At 48.3% G+C, this 18,695-nt stretch overlaps 1 protein-coding gene across 1 annotated transcript in view; it reads left to right on the top strand.

Annotated features, from left to right (window-relative positions):
- Positions 1-18,617, top strand: part of map7b (microtubule-associated protein 7b) — an 80,848-nt gene extending 62,231 nt beyond the window's left edge. Inside the window, exons 9-13 of the mRNA XM_045217171.1 lie at positions 4,783-4,899; positions 8,619-8,776; positions 12,839-12,978; positions 18,292-18,442; positions 18,508-18,617. Coding sequence (XP_045073106.1) covers positions 4,783-4,899; positions 8,619-8,776; positions 12,839-12,978; positions 18,292-18,319 — 443 coding nt within the window. The 3' untranslated portion in view covers positions 18,320-18,442; positions 18,508-18,617. The remainder of the gene's footprint in view (positions 1-4,782; positions 4,900-8,618; positions 8,777-12,838; positions 12,979-18,291; positions 18,443-18,507) is intronic.
- Positions 18,618-18,695: the final 78 nt, after the last annotated feature.

Here is an 18,695-nt window from a genome sequence, read left to right as displayed (position 1 = left end):
CTGTTTAGTGCAGTCAGTGAGGTGAATCAACATTAGGGCACTATAGTTTAGCCTTGTCTGGATACCTGCACCCTTTGGGTCGTGGTCTAAAGTAGTGCACTGTTCCCTTTGGGTCGTGGTCTAAAGTAGTGCACTGTTCCCTTTGGGTCGTGGTCTAAAGTAGTGCACTGTTCCCTTTGGGTCGTGGTCTAAAGTAGTGCACTGTTCCCTTTGGGTCGTGGTCTAAAGTAGTGCACTGTTCCCTATGGGTCGTGGTCTAAAGTAGTGCACTAGATAGGGAATAGGGTGCCATTTGAGACAGAGCCTGGATCATCAGGGAAGGAGCCCCTATGCCCGTTGACTAGATAGTTTCCAGCCTGTGTGCATCTGTCGAGGTGTTTTTGTCTGGGACGCTTGTTCTGAATCCTGCATGTCACACTGTTATCCCTCTGTCTACTGATAATCTCTATCCCAGACACAACACAGAGATACTCTCTATCCCAGACACAACACAGAGATACTCTCTATCCCAGACGCAACACAGAGATACTCTCTATCCCAGACACAACACAGAGATACTCTCTATCCCAGACACAACACAGAGATACTCTCTATCCCAGACACAACACAGAGATACTCTCTATCCCAGACACAACACAGAGATACTCTCTATCCCAGACACAACACAGAGATACTCTCTATCCCAGACACAACACAGAGATACTCTCTATCCCAGACACAACACAGAGATACTCTCTATCCCAGACGCAACACAGAGATACTCTCTATCCCTGACGCAACACAGAGATACTCTCTATCCCAGACACAACACAGAGATACTCTCTATCCCAGACACAACACAGAGATACTCTCTATCCCAGACACAACACAGAGATACTCTCTATCCCAGACACAACACAGAGATACTCTCTATCCCAGACACAACACAGAGATACTCTCTATCCCAGACGCAACACAGAGATACTCTCTATCCCAGACACAACACAGAGATACTCTCTATCCCAGACGCAACACAGAGATACTCTCTATCCCAGGCCTAACACAGAGATACTCTCTATCCCAGACGCAACACAGAGATACTCTCTATCCCAGACACAACACAGAGATACTCTCTATCCCAGACACAACACAGAGATACTCTCTATCCCAGACACAACACAGAGATACTCTCTATCCCAGACACAACACAGAGATACTCTCTATCCCAGACACACAGAGATACTCTCTATCCCAGACACAACACTAAGATACTCTCTATCCCAGACGCAACACAGAGATACTCTCTATCCCAGACACAACACTAAGATACTCTCTATCCCAGACACAACACAGAGATACTCTCTATCCCAGACACAACACAGAGATACTCTCTATCCCAGACACAACACAGAGATACTCTCTATCCCAGACCTTAACACAGAGATACTCTCTATCCCAGACACAACACAGAGATACTCTCTATCCCAGACACAACACAGAGATACTCTCTATCCCAGACGCAACACAGAGATACTCTCTATCCCAGACGCAACACAGAGATACTCTCTATCCCAGACGCAACACAGAGATACTCTCTATCCCAGACGCAACACAGAGATACTCTCTATCCCAGACGCAACACAGAGATACTCTCTATCCCAGACGCAACACTAAGATACTCTCTATCCCAGACACAACACAGAGATACTCTCTATCCCAGACACAACACAGAGATACTCTCTATCCCAGACACAACACAGAGATACTCTCTATCCCAGACGCAACACAGATAGCTTCACCATTGCTAGGGGGCTTCACCGTTCTCACACACCAGCTCTCTCTTTCAGTAAATCATGTATTGTGTAATTGGATAATGAATGAAAGGGACACTGGGAACTGGATCATGTGCATGACTCTCCCCAAACTATCCTCCATGATGGCTGCATCCCAAATGCTCTTTATAGTGCACTACTTCTCACCAGAGCCCATAGGGATACGAATCCCCTTCTCACCAGAGCCCATAGGGATACGAATCCCCTTCTCACCAGAGCCCATAGGGATACGAATCCCCTTCTCACCAGAGCCCATAGGGATACGGATCCCCTTCTCACCAGAGCCCATAGGGATACGAATCCCCTTCTCACCAGAGCCCATAGGGATACGAATCCCCTTCTCACCAGAGCCCATAGGGATACGAATCCCCTTCTCACCAGAGCCCATAGGGATACGAATCCCCTTCTCACCAGAGCCCATAGGGATACGAATCCCCTTCTCACCAGAGCCCATAGGGATACGAATCCCCTTCTCACCAGAGCCCATAGGGATACGGATCCCCTTCTCACCAGAGCCCATAGGGATACGGATCCCCTTCTCACCAGAGCCCATAGGGATACGGATCCCCTTCTCACCAGAGCCCATAGGGGATCACGGATCCCCTTCTCACAGAGCCCATAGGGATACGAATCCCCTTCTCACCAGAGCCCATAGGGATACGGATCCCCTTCTCACCAGAGCCCATAGGGATCACGAATCCCCTTCTCACCCAGAGCCCATAGGGGATCACGAATCCCCTTCTCCCTCAGAGCCCATGGGGATACGATCCCCTTCTCACCAGAGCCCATAGGATCGGATCCCCTTCTCACCAGAGCCCATAGGGATACGGATCCCCTTCTCACCAGAGCCCATAGGGATACGGATCCCCTTCTCACCAGAGCCCATAGGGATACGCATCCCCTGATGTCACACTGGTTAAAGCACAGAAGGGTTCACTTAATCCACCATGTTCTTTTGCATGTTTTCTCAGTTACTATGGTGATCTCCCCTTACTGCATGTTACTATGGGGATCTCCCCTTCCTGCATGTTACTATGGGGATCTCCCCTTACTGCATGTTACTATGGGGATCTCCCCTTCCTGCATGTTACTATGGTGATCACCCCTTACTGCATGTTACTATGGCGATCACCCCTTCCTGCATGTTACTATGGGGATCTCCCCTTACTGCATGTTACTATGGGGATCTCCCCTTCCTGCATGTTACTATGGGGATCTCCCCTTACTGCATGTTACTATGGGGATCTCCCCTTCCTGCATGTTACTATGGGGATCTCCCCTTACTGCATGTTACTATGGGGATCTCCCCTTCCTGCATGTTACTATGGGGATCTCCCCTTCCTGCATGTTACTATGGGGATCTCCCCTTACTGCATGTTACTATGGGGATCTCCCCTTACTGCATGTTACTATGGCGATCACCCCTTACTGCATGTTACTATGGGGATCTCCCCTTACTGCATGTTACTATGGCGATCACCCCTTACTGCATGTTACTATGGCGATCTCCCCTTACTGCATGTTACTATGGCGATCTCCCCTTACTGCATGTTACTATGGGGATCTCCCCTTACTGCATGTTACTATGGCGATCTCCCCTTACTGCATGTTACTATGGCGATCTCCCCTTACTGCATGTTACTATGGCGATCACCCCTTACTGCATGTTACTATGGCGATCTCCCCTTACTGCATGTTACTATGGCGATCTCCCCTTACTGCATGTTACTATGGCGATCTCCCCTTACTGCATGTTACTATGGCGATCTCCCCTTACTGCATGTTACTATGGCGATCTCCCCTTACTGCATGTTACTATGGGGATCTCCCCTTCCTGCATGTTACTATGGGGATCTCCCCTTCCTGCATGTTACTATGGGGATCTCCCCTTACTGCATGTTACTATGGGGATCTCCCCTTACTGCATGTTACTATGGCGATCACCCCTTACTGCATGTTACTATGGGGATCTCCCCTTACTGCATGTTACTATGGCGATCACCCCTTACTGCATGTTACTATGGCGATCTCCCCTTACTGCATGTTACTATGGGGATCTCCCCTTACTGCATGTTACTATGGGGATCTCCCCTTACTGCATGTTACTATGGCGATCACCCCTTACTGCATGTTACTATGGCGATCACCCCTTACTGCATGTTACTATGGCGATCTCCCCTTACTGCATGTTACTATGGCGATCACCCCTTACTGCATGTTACTATGGCGATCTCCCCTTACTGCATGTTACTATGGCGATCTTCCCTTACTGCATGTTACTATGGCGATCTCCCCTTACTGCATGTTACTATGGCGATCTCCCCTTACTGCATGTTACTATGGCGATCTCCCCTTACTGCATGTTACTATGGCGATCTCCCCTTACTGCATGTTACTATGGGGATCTCTCCTTACTGCATGTTACTATGGCGATCACCCCTTACTGCATGTTACTATGGCGATCTCCCCTTACTGCATGTTACTATGGCGATCTCCCCTTACTGCATGTTACTATGGCGATCACCCCTTACTGCATGTTACTATGGCGATCTCCCCTTACTGCATGTTACTATGGCGATCTCCCCTTACTGCATGTTACTATGGCGATCTCCCCTTACTGCATGTTACTATGGCGATCTCCCCTTCCTGCATGTTACTATGGGGATCTCCCCTTACTGCATGTTACTATGGCGATCTCCCCTTACTGCATGTTACTATGGCGATATCTCCTTACTGCATGTTACTATGGCGATATCGCCTTACTGCATGTTACTATGGGGATCTCCCCTTACTGCATGTTACTATGGCGATCTCCCCTTACTGCATGTTACTATGGCGATCTCCCCTTACTGCATGTTACTATGGCGATCTCTCCTTACTGCATGTTACTATGGCGATCTCTCCTTACTGTGTGTGTGTGTGTGTGTGTGTGTGTGTGTGTGTGTGTGTGTGTTGTGTGTGTTCGTTCCAGGTATACGTCGTATGCCGTTGACTCCGTGGGAGAACACCGTGGTCAGTCGTCTGCTACAACCCACACACTCCTACCTGGCACGCAGCCGCAGCGCCATGAGCCTGTCTGGAGACACAGGTAACACACACACACACTAACTCTACCTCAAAAACACAACGGAGAAAGCATAGCTCCTACAGAATGACTGGAAACACAACCAGAGACTATAAAACGCTCTGTGTGGGTTGGACTTCAGTAAAGAGGTTAGGGAGGTTTGGCCCTGCGGTTCTGAGAGCTGGACTCAGTCTCATACTTCAGTAAAGAGGTTAGGGAGGTTTGGCCCTGCGGTTCTGAGAGCTGTACTCAGTCTCATACTTCAGTAAAGGGGTTAGGGAGGTTTGACCCTGCGGTTCTGAGAGCTGGACTCAGTCTCATACTTCAGTAAAGGGGTTAGGGAGGTTTGACCCTGCGGTTCTGAGAGCTGGACTCAGTCTCATACTTCAGTAAAGGGGTTAGGGGAGGTTTGACCCTGCGGTTCTGAGAGCTGGACTCAGTCTCATACTTCAGTAAAGAGGTTAGGGAGGTTTGACCCTGCGGTTCTGAGAGCTGGACTCAGTCTCATACTTCAGTAAAGGGGTTAGGGAGGTTTGACCCTGCGGTTCTGAGAGCTGGACTCAGTCTCATACTTCAGTAAAGGGGTTAGGGAGGTTTGACCCTGCGGTTCTGAGAGCTGGACTCAGTCTCATACTTCAGTAAAGGGGTTAGGGAGGTTTGACCCTGCGGTTCTGAGAGCTGGACTCAGTCTCATACTTCAGTAAAGGGGTTAGGGAGGTTTGACCCTGCGGTTCTGAGAGCTGGACTCAGTCTCATACTTCAGTAAAGGGGTTAGGGAGGTTTGACCCTGCGGTTCTGAGAGCTGGACTCAGTCTCATACTTCAGTAAAGGGGTTAGGGAGGTTTGACCCTGCGGTTCTGAGAGCTGGACTCAGTCTCATACTTCAGTAAAGGGGTTAGGGAGGTTTGGCCCTGCGGTTCTGAGAGCTGGACTCAGTCTCATACTTCAGTAAAGGGGTTAGGGAGGTTTGGCCCTGCGGTTCTGAGAGCTGGACTCAGTCTCATACTTCAGTAAAGGGGTTAGGGAGGTTTGACCCTGCGGTTCTGAGAGCTGGACTCAGTCTCATACTTCAGTAAAGGGGTTAGGGAGGTTTGACCCTGCGGTTCTGAGAGCTGGACTCAGTCTCATACTTCAGTAAACTGTGCTGGAGCCACAGAGTTTTCAGATGTTTCCCTTTGTGTGTGTGTGTGTGTGTGTGTGTGTGTGTGTTTTTTAATGCTGATGAAGCATGTTAGTGTAGTTCTCTAGGTATACTGGGGTTAGTGTAGTTCTCTAGGTTTACTGGGGTTAGTGTAGTTCTCTAGGTATACTGGGGTTAATGTAGTTCTCTAGGTATACTGGGGTTAGTGTAGTTCTCTAGGTATACTGGGGTTAGTGTAGTTCTCTGGTATACTGGGGTTAGTGTAGTTCTCTAGGTATACTGGGGTTAGTGTAGTTCTCTAGGTATACTGGGGTTAGTGTAGTTCTCTAGGTATACCGGGGTTAGTGTAGTTCTCTAGGTATACCGGGGTTAGTGTAGTTCTCTAGGTATACTGGGGTTAGTGTAGTTCTCTAGGTATACTGGGGTTAGTGTAGTTCTCTAGGTATACTGGGGTTAGTGTAGTTCTCTAGGTATACTGGGGTTAGTGTAGTTCTCTAGGTATACTGGGGTTAGTGTAGTTCTCTAGGTATACCGGGGTTAGTGTAGTTCTCTAGGTATACTGGGGTTAGTGTAGTTCTCTAGGTATACTGGGGTTAGTGTAGTTCTCTAGGTATACTGGGGTTAGTGTAGTTCTCCTGGGTATACTGGGGTTAGTGTAGTTCTCTGGGTATACTGGGGTTAGTGTAGTTCTCTAGGTATACCGGGGTTAGTGTAGTTCTCTAGGTATACCGGGGTTAGTGTAGTTCTCTAGGTATACCGGGGTTAGTGTAGTTCTCTAGGTATACCGGGGTTAGTGTAGTTCTCTAGGTATACTGGGGTTAGTGTAGTTCTCTAGGTATACTGGGGTTAGTGTAGTTCTCTAGGTATACTGGGGTTAGTGTAGTTCTCTAGGTATACCGGGGTTAGTGTAGTTCTCTAGGTATACCGGGGTTAGTGTAGTTCTCTAGGTATACCGGGGTTAGTGTAGTTCTCTAGGTATACCGGGGTTAGTGTAGTTCTCTAGGTATACCGGGGTTAGTGTAGTTCTCTAGGTATACCGGGGTTAGTGTAGTTCTCTAGGTATACCGGGGTTAGTGTAGTTCTCTAGGTATACCGGGGTTAGTGTAGTTCTCTAGGTATACCGGGGTTAGTGTAGTTCTCTAGGTATACTGGGGTTAGTGTAGTTCTCTAGGTATACTGGGGTTAGTGTAGTTCTCTAGGTATACTCGGGGTTAGTGTAGTTCTCTAGGTATACTGGGGTTAGTGTAGTTCTCTAGGTATACTGGGGTTAGTGTCAGTTCTCCTAGGTATTCTGGGGTTAGTGTAGTTCTCTAGGTATACTGGGGTTAGTGTAGTTCTCTGGGTATACCGGGGTTAGTGTAGTTCTCTGGGTATTCTGGGGTTAGTGTAGTTCTCTAGGTATACTGGGGTTAGTGTAGTTCTCTAGGTATACTGGGGTTAGTGTAGTTCTCTAGGTATACTGGGGTTAGTGTAGTTCTCTAGGTATACTGGGGTTAGTGTAGTTCTCTAGGTATACTGGGGTTAGTGTAGTTCTCTAGCCTTCTGTCAGACACTGCCAGTGTGACTAGCCTGACTGGTTCTGGATTCAACAACACTGCCAGTGTTACGACCCTATTCTGACTGGTTCTGGATTCAACAACACTGCCAGTGTTACGACCCTATTCTGACTGGTTCTGGATTCAACAACACTGCCAGTGTTACGACACATCCCCTATTCTGACTGGTTCTGGATTCAACAACACTGCCAGTGTTACGACCCTATTCTGACTGGTTCTGGATTCAACAACACTGCCAGTGTTACGACCCTATTCTGACTGGTTCTGGATTCAACAACACTGCCAGTGTTACGACCCTATTCTGACTGGTTCTGGATTCAACAACACTGCCAGTGTTACGACCCTATTCTGACTGGTTCTGGATTCAACAACACTGCCAGTGTTACGACCCTATTCTGACTGGTTCTGGATTCAACAACACTGCCAGTGTTACGACCCTATTCTGACTGGTTCTGGATTCAACAACACTGCCAGTGTTACGACCCTATTCTGACTGGTTCTGGATTCAACAACACTGCCAGTGTTACGACCCTATTCTGACTGGTTCTGGATTCAACAACACTGCTCCATCTCTCTGTCTCTGTCTCTGTCTCTGTGTGTGTCTGATAGATGATGTTATCTGATGTGTGTGGGAACAATAGCTCTGATTATATCACTAACCTGTCTGATCTACTGATGGTTGCAGTGAGCCCTGATTTTGATTATATCACTAACCTAACAACCTAACTCGCCGGTGGTAACAAATCCTCATTTTTTCTCTCTCTGTCTTCCCTCTCTGCTCCATGCCTCACCATCTGTCCTCCTTCCTTTCCTCCACCCGATCCATCTGTCCTCCTTCCTTTCCTCCACCCGATCCATCTGTCCTCCTTCCTTTCCTCCACCCGATCCATCTGTCCTCCTTCCTTTCCTCCACCCGATCCATCTGTCCTCCTTCCTTTCCTCCACCCGATCCATCCGTCCTCCTTCCTTTCCTCCACCCGATCCATCACTCCTTTAACGCATCCTGTCCATGTCTAACCCCTGATTTGGTGGTAACCGTGTGACAGTAGCCATGCCTGTGTGTCCTCGCTCAGTGTCCTGCCACCCTATGGGCTCTATGTCCTTCAAGTCCATCCAATCCCAGCCTCTGACCGTCTGCCGCAGCCAAGAGCCACGCCGCCTCCGGGACAACACCAACCGCAGGAGGACCACCGGCAACGCACAGGTAAGATATCACATGACATCATCGTCAAACCACGCCGTTAATAAATGGCATCATCAAACCGAACCGGTAGGACTTGATGTGTGCATCGGTGAAAACCAGATCAGTCAGACACAATAGATCAGTCAGACTGTGTGTGTGTGTGTGTGTGTGTGTGTGTGTGTGTGTGTGTGTCTGTGCTCTGCACCCATCTGTCTGTTTGTCTGTGGTGGATTATGACATTAAAGGTGCACTATGCAGAAATCGCTCCACCATTTCCTGGTTGCTAAAATTCTAATAGTTTGCCTAATTTCAGTTAATGTGACAAAACAAGAAAGTATATTGTAGAGAATTATTGTACCATCTAAACCACTGAGAAATATATTTTCCATAACCAAAAATATTGTGTTTTGAAGCTGGTGTACAAAACCGAAATGTAAAAGACGCAAAAACAAAACGTACATTTACGTCATTTAGCAGACGCTCTTATCCAGAGCGACTTACAGTTAGTGCATACATTATTTTATCGAACCCACAACCCTGGCGTTGCAAACGCCATGCTCTACCAACTGAGCTACATCCCTGCCGGCCATTCCCTGCCGGCCATTCCCTCCCCTACCCTGGACGACGCTGGGCCAATTGTGCACCGCCCCATGGGTCTCCCGGTCGCGGCCGGCTACCTCAGAGCCTGGATTCGAACCAGGATCTCTAGTGGCACAGCTAGCACTGCGATGCAGTGCCTTAGACCACTGCGCCACTCGGGGCCTATTCACCTTATGATAGCAAGTGACTTAAGGACGTGAAGCATAGAAATAGCGCACATAGAACATATATACAACTTCTTAGACTTGCGTTCAATGAGAGTGACAGATCTATAACTCATAGTTCTATGCAAATTTGGTCAGTTCTCCCAAAAAAGTTACATATTGCAGCTTTTAAAGACTTAAAGGCCCAGTGCAGTCAAAAAACTTGATCTTGCCTGAAATTTCAGCCTGTTTTGATGGGATGGAGTTTTGGCCTTCCATGGTGACATCACAATGCGGTAAATTAGTTAATAGCCCAATAAGAAATACAGTTCCAAACCTCTCAGCCAATAACAGCTAGTTTTCAGTATTTCCGCTCCCCACTCAGACCACTTGAGAAATTGCTCTTTGCTAAGAAGCTATTTTTAGTTTCATTTTGACCACTTTAGTTGAAAACAATCACAGTAAGGTACTTAATTGTTAACCAGAAATGATTTTATATTGAGATAAAAACATCTGCTTTGGACCTTTTTTAAAGACCACAACCACTGCACTTTATCACACACACACTGTCAATACGCTGCCTTCAGTCAGAATATGGAAATAATGGCTATCAGAGGAAGAGGAGGCAGTTCCACATTCATTGAAGATAGATGAAACTATCTACTGTATCTGACTGGATTCTGTCTGCCAGCATAACGTGTGTGCATGTGTCTCTCTGCGTGCGCGTGTCTCTCTGCGTGCGCGTGTCTCTCTGCGTGCATGTGTCTCTCTGCGTGCGCGTGTCTCTCTGCGTGCGCGTGTCTCTCTGCGTGCATGTGTCTCTCTGCGTGCATGTGTCTCTCTGTGTGCATGTGTCTCTCTGCGTGCATGTGTCTCTCTGTGTGCATGTGTCTCTCTGCGTGCATGTGTCTCTCTGTGTGCATGTGTCTCTCTGCGTGCATGTGTCTCTCTGCGTGCATGTGTCTCTCTGCGTGCATGTGTCTCTCTGCGTGCGCGTGTCTCTCTGCGTGCATGTGTCTCTCTGCGTGCATGTGTCTCTCTGCGTGCATGTGTCTCTCTGCGTGCATGTGTCGCTCTGTTTGCATGTGTCTCTCTGCGTGCGCGTGTCTCTCTGCGTGCATGTGTCTCTCTGCGTGCGCGTGTCTCTCTGCGTGCATGTGTCTCTCTGCGTGCATGTGTCTCTCTGCGTGCATGTGTCTCTCTGCGTGCGCGTGTCTCTCTGTGTGCATGTGTCTCTCTGCGTGCATGTGTCTCTCTGTGTGCATGTGTCTCTCTGCGTGCATGTGTCTCTCTGCGTGCATGTGTCTCTCTGTGTGCATGTGTCTCTCTGCGTGCGCGTGTCTCTCTGTGTGCATGTGTCTCTCTGCGTGCATGTGTCTCTCTGCGTGCGCGTGTCTCTCTGTGTGCATGTGTCTCTCTGCGTGCATGTGTCTCTCTGTGTGCATGTGTCTCTCTGCGTGCATGTGTCTCTCTGCGTGCATGTGTCTCTCTGCGTGCATGTGTCTCTCTGTGTGCATGTGTCTCTCTGCGTGCATGTGTCTCTCTGCGTGCATGTGTCTCTCTGCGTGCATGTGTCTCTCTGCGTGCATGTGTCTCTCTGCATGCATGTGTCTCTCTGCGTGCATGTGTCTCTCTGCGTGCATGTGTCTCTCTGCGTGCATGTGTCTCTCTGCGTGCATGTGTCTCTCTGCGTGCATGTGTCTCTCTGCGTGCATGTGTCTCTCTGCGTGCATGTGTCTCTCTGCATGCGCGTGTCTCTCTGCGTGCATGTGTCTCTCTGCGTGCATGTGTCTCTCTGCGTGCATGTGTCTCTCTGCGTGCATGTGTCTCTCTGCGTGCGCGTGTCTCTCTGCGTGCGCGTGTCTCTCTGCATGCATGTGTCTCTCTGCGTGCATGTGTCTCTCTGCGTGCGCGTGTCTCTCTGCGTGCGCGTGTCTCTCTGCGTGCGCGTGTCTCTCTGCGTGCATGTGTCTCTCTGCGTGCATGTGTCTCTCTGCGTGCATGTGTTTCTCTGCGTGCATGTGTCTCTACGTGCATGTGTCTCTCTGCGTGCATGTGTCTCTCTGCGTGCATGTGTCTCTCTGCGTGCATGTGTCTCTCTGCGTGCATGTGTCTCTCTGCGTGCATGTGTCTCTCTGCGTGCGCGTGTCTCTCTGCGTGCATGTGTCTCTCTGCGTGCGCGTGTCTCTCTGCGTGCATGTGTCTCTCTGCGTGCATGTGTCTCTCTGCGTGCATGTGTCTCTCTGCGTGCGCGTGTCTCTCTGTGTGCATGTGTCTCTCTGCGTGCATGTGTCTCTCTGTGTGCATGTGTCTCTCTGCGTGCATGTGTCTCTCTGCGTGCATGTGTCTCTCTGTGTGCATGTGTCTCTCTGCGTGCGCGTGTCTCTCTGTGTGCATGTGTCTCTCTGCGTGCATGTGTCTCTCTGCGTGCGCGTGTCTCTCTGTGTGCATGTGTCTCTCTGCGTGCATGTGTCTCTCTGTGTGCATGTGTCTCTCTGCGTGCATGTGTCTCTCTGCGTGCATGTGTCTCTCTGCGTGCATGTGTCTCTCTGTGTGCATGTGTCTCTCTGCGTGCATGTGTCTCTCTGCGTGCATGTGTCTCTCTGCGTGCATGTGTCTCTCTGCGTGCATGTGTCTCTCTGCATGCATGTGTCTCTCTGCGTGCATGTGTCTCTCTGCGTGCATGTGTCTCTCTGCGTGCATGTGTCTCTCTGCGTGCATGTGTCTCTCTGCGTGCATGTGTCTCTCTGCGTGCATGTGTCTCTCTGCGTGCATGTGTCTCTCTGCATGCGCGTGTCTCTCTGCGTGCATGTGTCTCTCTGCGTGCATGTGTCTCTCTGCGTGCATGTGTCTCTCTGCGTGCATGTGTCTCTCTGCGTGCGCGTGTCTCTCTGCGTGCGCGTGTCTCTCTGCATGCATGTGTCTCTCTGCGTGCATGTGTCTCTCTGCGTGCGCGTGTCTCTCTGCGTGCGCGTGTCTCTCTGCGTGCGCGTGTCTCTCTGCGTGCATGTGTCTCTCTGCGTGCATGTGTCTCTCTGCGTGCATGTGTTTCTCTGCGTGCATGTGTCTCTACGTGCATGTGTCTCTCTGCGTGCATGTGTCTCTCTGCGTGCATGTGTCTCTCTGCGTGCATGTGTCTCTCTGCGTGCATGTGTCTCTCTGCGTGCATGTGTCTCTCTGCGTGCATGTGTCTCTCTGCGTGCATGTGTCTCTCTGCGTGCGCGTGTCTCTCTGCGTGCGCGTGTCTCTCTGCGTGCGCGTGTCTCTCTGCGTGCATGTGTCTCTCTGCGTGCATGTGTCTCTCTGCGTGCATGTGTCTCTCTGCGTGCATGTGTCTAAGGATAAGCATAAGGACTTTGTCAGGAAGTCTTGGAGCAACCTCTCCCTGCCTCTGACCACACCCCCTCTGACCACGCCCACTGCCAAGAGGTCCCGGTCACCAGGGAAACAGAGTAGAGTGACAGCGCCCTCACCTGGCAGGTTGGTAGAATAGCAGCTCATAGAGATCCTAGAATTAGACACTTTCTAAAATATGACTCTACCTCACCTAGTGGAAGGAACTGTTACAGCAATGTTAGTGGGTCATAACCTAACTGTGACAGCAATGTTAGTGGGTCATAACCTGTTACAGCAATGTTAGTGGGTCATAACCTGTTACAGCAATGTTAGTGGGTCATAACCTGTTACAGCAATGTTAGTGGGTCATAACCTGTTACAGCAATGTTAGTGGGTCATAACCTAACTGTGACAGCAATGTTAGTGGGTCATAACCTGTTACAGCAATGTTAGTGGGTCATAACCTGTTACAGCAATGTTAGTGGGTCATAACCTGTTACAGGAATGTTAGTGGGTCATAACCTAACTGTTAAGGCAATGTTAGTGGGTCATAACCTGTTACAGCAATGTTAGTGGGTCATAACCTGTTACAGCAATGTTAGTGGGTCATAACCTAACTGTTACAGCAATGTTAGTGGGTCATAACCTGTTACAGCAATGTTAGTGGGTCATAACCTGTTACAGCAATGTTAGTGGGTCATAACCTGTTACAGCAATGTTAGTGGGTCATAACCTAACTGTTACAGGAATGTTAGTGGGTCATAACCTAACTGTTACAGCAATGTTAGTGGGTCATAACCTAACTGTTACAGCAATGTTAGTGGGTCATAACCTAACTGTGACAGCAATGTTAGTGGGTCATAACCTAACTGTTACAGCAATGTTAGTGGGTCATAACCTAACTGTTACAGCAATGTTAGTGGGTCATAACCTAACTGTTACAGCAATGTTAGTGGGTCATAACCTGTTACAGCAATGTTAGTGGGTCATAACCTGTTACAGCAATGTTAGTGGGTCATAACCTGTTACAGCAATGTTAGTGGGTCATAACCTAACTGTTACAGCAATGTTAGTGGGTCATAACCTAACTGTTACAGGAATGTTAGTGGGTCATGACCTAACTGTTACAGGAATGTTAGTGGGTCATAACCTGTTACAGCAATGTTAGTGGGTCATAACCTAACTGTTACAGCAATGTTAGTGGGTCATAACCTGTTACAGCAATGTTAGTGGGTCATAACCTAACTGTTACAGCAATGTTAGTGGGTCATGACCTGTTACAGCAATGTTAGTGGGTCATAACCTGTTACAGCAATGTTAGTGGGTCATAACCTAACTGGTACAGCAATGTTAGTGGGTCATAACCTAACTGTTACAGGAATGTTAGTGGGTCATAACCTGTTACAGCAATGTTAGTGGGTCATAACCTAACTGTTACAGCAATGTTAGTGGGTCATAACCTAACTGTTACAGCAATGTTAGTGGGTCATAACCTAACTGTTACAGCAATGTTAGTGGGTCATAACCTAACTGTTACAGCAATGTTAGTGGGTCATAACCTAACTGTTACAGCAATGTTAGTGGGTCATAACCTGTTACAGCAATGTTAGTGGGTCATAACCTGTTACAGCAATGTTAGTGGGTCATAACCTAACTGTTACAGCAATGTTAGTGGGTCGTAACCTGTTACAGCAATGTTAGTGGGTCATAACCTGTTACAGCAATGTTAGTGGGTCATAACCTGTTACAGCAATGTTAGTGGGTCATAACCTAACTGTTACAGGAATGTTAGTGGGTCATAACCTGTTACAGCAATGTTAGTGGGTCATAACCTAACTGTTACAGCAATGTTAGTGGGTCATAACCTAACTGTTACAGCAATGTTAGTGGGTCATAACCTAACTGTTACAGCAATGTTAGTGGGTCATAACCTAACTGTTACAGGAATGTTAGTGGGTCATAACCTAACTGTTACAGCAATGTTAGTGGGTCATAACCTGTTACAGCAATGTTAGTGGGTCATAACCTAACTGTTACAGCAATGTTAGTGGGTCATAACCTAACTGTTACAGCAATGTTAGTGGGTCATAACCTGTTACAGCAATGTTAGTGGGTCATAACCTAACTGTTACAGGAATGTTAGTGGGTCATAACCTGTTACAGCAATGTTAGTGGGTCATGACCTAACTGTTACAGCAATGTTAGTGGGTCATGACCTGTTACAGCAATGTTAGTGGGTCATAACCTAACTGTTACAGCAATGTTAGTGGGTCATAACCTAACTGTTACAGCAATGTTAGTGGGTCATAACCTGTTACAGCAATGTTAGTGGGTCATAACCTGTTACAGCAATGTTAGTGGGTCATAACCTAACTGTTACAGCAATGTTAGTGGGTCATAACCTAACTGTTACAGCAATGTTAGTGGGTCATAACCTGTTACAGCAATGTTAGTGGGTCATAACCTGTTACAGCAATGTTAGTGGGTCATAACCTAACTGTTAGCAGCAATGTTAGTGGGTCATAACCTAACTGTTACAGCAATGTTAGTGGGTCATAACCTAACTGTTACAGCAATGTTAGTGGGTCATAACCTAACTGTTACAGCAATGTTAGTGGGTCATAACCTAACTGTTACAGCAATGTTAGTGGGTCATAACCTAACTGTTACAGCAATGTTAGTGGGTCATAACCTGTTACAGCAATGTTAGTGGGTCATAACCTGTTACAGCAATGTTAGTGGGTCATAACCTAACTGTTACAGCAATGTTAGTGGGTCATAACCTAACTGTTACAGCAATGTTAGTGGGTCATAACCTGTTACAGCAATGTTAGTGGGTCATAACCTAACTGTTACAGGAATGTTAGTGGGTCATAACCTAACTGTTACAGGAATGTTAGTGGGTCATAACCTGTTACAGCAATGTTAGTGGGTCAAGACCTAACTGTTACAGCAATGTTAGTGGGTCATAACCTGTTACAGCAATGTTAGTGGGTCATAACCTAACTGTTACAGCAATGTTAGTGGGTCATAACCTAACTGTTACAGCAATGTTAGTGGGTCATAACCTAACTGTTACAGCAATGTTAGTGGGTCATAACCTAACTGGTACAGCAATGTTAGTGGGTCATAACCTAACTGTTACAGCAATGTTAGTGGGTCATAACCTGTTACAGCAATGTTAGTGGGTCATGACCTAACTGTTACAGCAATGTTAGTGGGTCATAACCTGTTACAGCAATGTTAGTGGGTCATAACCTAACTGGTACAGCAATGTTAGTGGGTCATGACCTGTTACAGCAATGTTAGTGGGTCATGACCTAACTGTTACAGCAATGTTAGTGGGTCATAACCTGTTACAGCAATGTTAGTGGGTCATAACCTGTTACAGCAATGTTAGTGGGTCATAACCTAACTGGTACAGCAATGTTAGTGGGTCATAACCTAACTGTTACAGGAATGTTAGTGGGTCATAACCTAACTGTTACAGCAATGTTAGTGGGTCATAACCTGTTACAGCAATGTTAGTGGGTCATAACCTAACTGTTACAGGAATGTTAGTGGGTCATAACCTAACTGTTACAGCAATGTTAGTGGGTCATAACCTGTTACAGCAATGTTAGTGGGTCATAACCTAACTGTTACAGCAATGTTAGTGGGTCATGACCTAACTGTTACAGCAATGTTAGTGGGTCATAACCTAACGGTTACAGCAATGTTAGTGGGTCATAACCTGTTACAGCAATGTTAGTGGGTCATAACCTGTTACAGCAATGTTAGTGGGTCATAACCTAACTGTTACAGCAATGTTAGTGGGTCATAACCTAACTGTTACAGCAATGTTAGTGGGTCATAACCTGTTACAGCAATGTTAGTGGGTCATAACCTAACGGTTACAGCAATGTTAGTGGGTCATAACCTGTTACAGCAATGTTAGTGGGTCATAACCTAACTGTTACAGCAATGTTAGTGGGTCATAACCTGTTACAGCAATGTTAGTGGGTCATGACCTAACTGTTACAGCAATGTTAGTGGGTCATAACCTGTTACAGCAATGTTAGTGGGTCATAACCTGTTACAGTAATGTTAGTGGGTCATGACCTAACTGTTACAGCAATGTTAGTGGGTCATGACCTGTTACAGCAATGTTAGTGGGTCATAACCTAACTGTTACAGCAATGTTAGTGGGTCATAACCTAACTGTTACAGCAATGTTAGTGGGTCATAACCTGTTACAGCAATGTTAGTGGGTCATAACCTGTTACAGCAATGTTAGTGGGTCATAACCTAAAGGCTTCTGGTTAAAGTGGTGCACTATAAAGGGAATAAGGTGGTATTTCAGAATAGACAAACACTCTCTGCCCCTTTGTTATCCCTCCCTCCCTCCCCCCCACCCCTCCAGACCCCCCCAGAAGCTGTCCCTCCCTCCCCCCCACCCTTCCAGACCCCCCCAGAAGCCTTCCCCTCGCCCCCCCACCCCTAAGCAGCTGCGGTCTCCCAGTGGAGAGGACGTGGGGAACCTCAGGCCCAGTAGGACGGTGCCAGAGAGCCTGTCTCTGATTGGATCACAGGCAGGAGGACCTGAGGGAGACCAGGGGGCTATGACCCCCACGCCCTCCCAGCCCCGCCCCCAGAGCCTGGGCCAACCCAAAGCCAGCCCCAGCACAGACACTAAAGACACACTGTCAGCAGTCTGCGGTGAGTTGAGGCTACATACAGCAGCAGAGGAGTATTTCTGTCTATAATAAAGCCATATTCTGATTGGCTGGGCCTGGCTCCCCAGTGGCTGGGCCTGGCTCCCCAGTGGTTGGGCCTGGTTCCCCAGTGGCTGGGCCTGGTTCCCCAGTGGCTGGGCCTGGCTCCCCAGTGGCTGGGCCTGGCTCCCCAGTGGTTGGGCCTGGCTCCCCAGTGGCTGGGCCTGGTTCCCCAGTGGCTGGGCCTGGTTCCCCAGTGGCTGGGCCTGGTTCCCCAGTGGCTGGGCCTGGTTCCCCAGTGGGTGGGCCTGGTTCCCCAGTGGCTGGGCCTGTGTCCTCCCAGGCCCACCCATGGCTGTGCCCCTGCCCAGTCATGTTAAATCCATAGATTAGGGCCTAATGAATTCATTTCAATTGATTGATTCCCTGACATGAACTGTAAGTCAGTAAAATCTTTGAAATTGTTGCGTTTTGCGTTTTATATTGTTGTTCAGTAATCACACACACACACACACACACACACACACACACACACACACACACACACACACACACACACACACACTCGCCAGCTAGCGATGAGTGGATGTTACTCAGCAGCATTAGTGTTAAGAGCCGTTCTGTTACTCTACGGCTAATGGACGCTGCATCCTTCTGCCTAATTCTAGCTGCTTTGCTGGAAATTCCACATCACTACATTGTACAGCCACATGACGTGTGTGTGTGTGTGTGTGTGTGTGTGTGTGTGTGTGTGTGTGTGTAGAGTACGTGGGCAGTCCCCCAGCCCATAAGCCTACAGCAGGCACCACAGACCCAGAGGAGGCCACACGGATCCTGGCAGAGAAACGTAGACAAGCCCGGGAACAGAGGGAGAGGGAGGAGGAGAGGAGAGGCAAACAGGAGGAAGCAGAGAGGTACAACTGTGTGTGTGTACTTTGTGTACTTTGTGTGTGTGTGTGTACTTACTGTGTGTGTCCAGGTGTGGTCAGGAGGAGATGGCTCAGCGTAAGGCTGAGGAGAGACAGAGGAGAGAGGAGGAGGAGGAGAGAGCCCAGCAGGAGAGAGACGAGGAGAGAGCCCAGCAGGAGAGAGACGAGGAGGAGAGAGCCCAGCAGGAGAGAGACGAGGAGGAGAGAGCCCAGCAGAAACAGGTCAGACAGATGGTAA

The sequence above is a fragment of the Coregonus clupeaformis genome, unplaced genomic scaffold (assembly GCF_020615455.1).
Source record: "Coregonus clupeaformis isolate EN_2021a unplaced genomic scaffold, ASM2061545v1 scaf0953, whole genome shotgun sequence".
In the NCBI taxonomy this organism is placed as follows: domain Eukaryota; kingdom Metazoa; phylum Chordata; class Actinopteri; order Salmoniformes; family Salmonidae; genus Coregonus; species Coregonus clupeaformis.
This window is presented reverse-complemented; position numbering and strand designations above follow the sequence as displayed.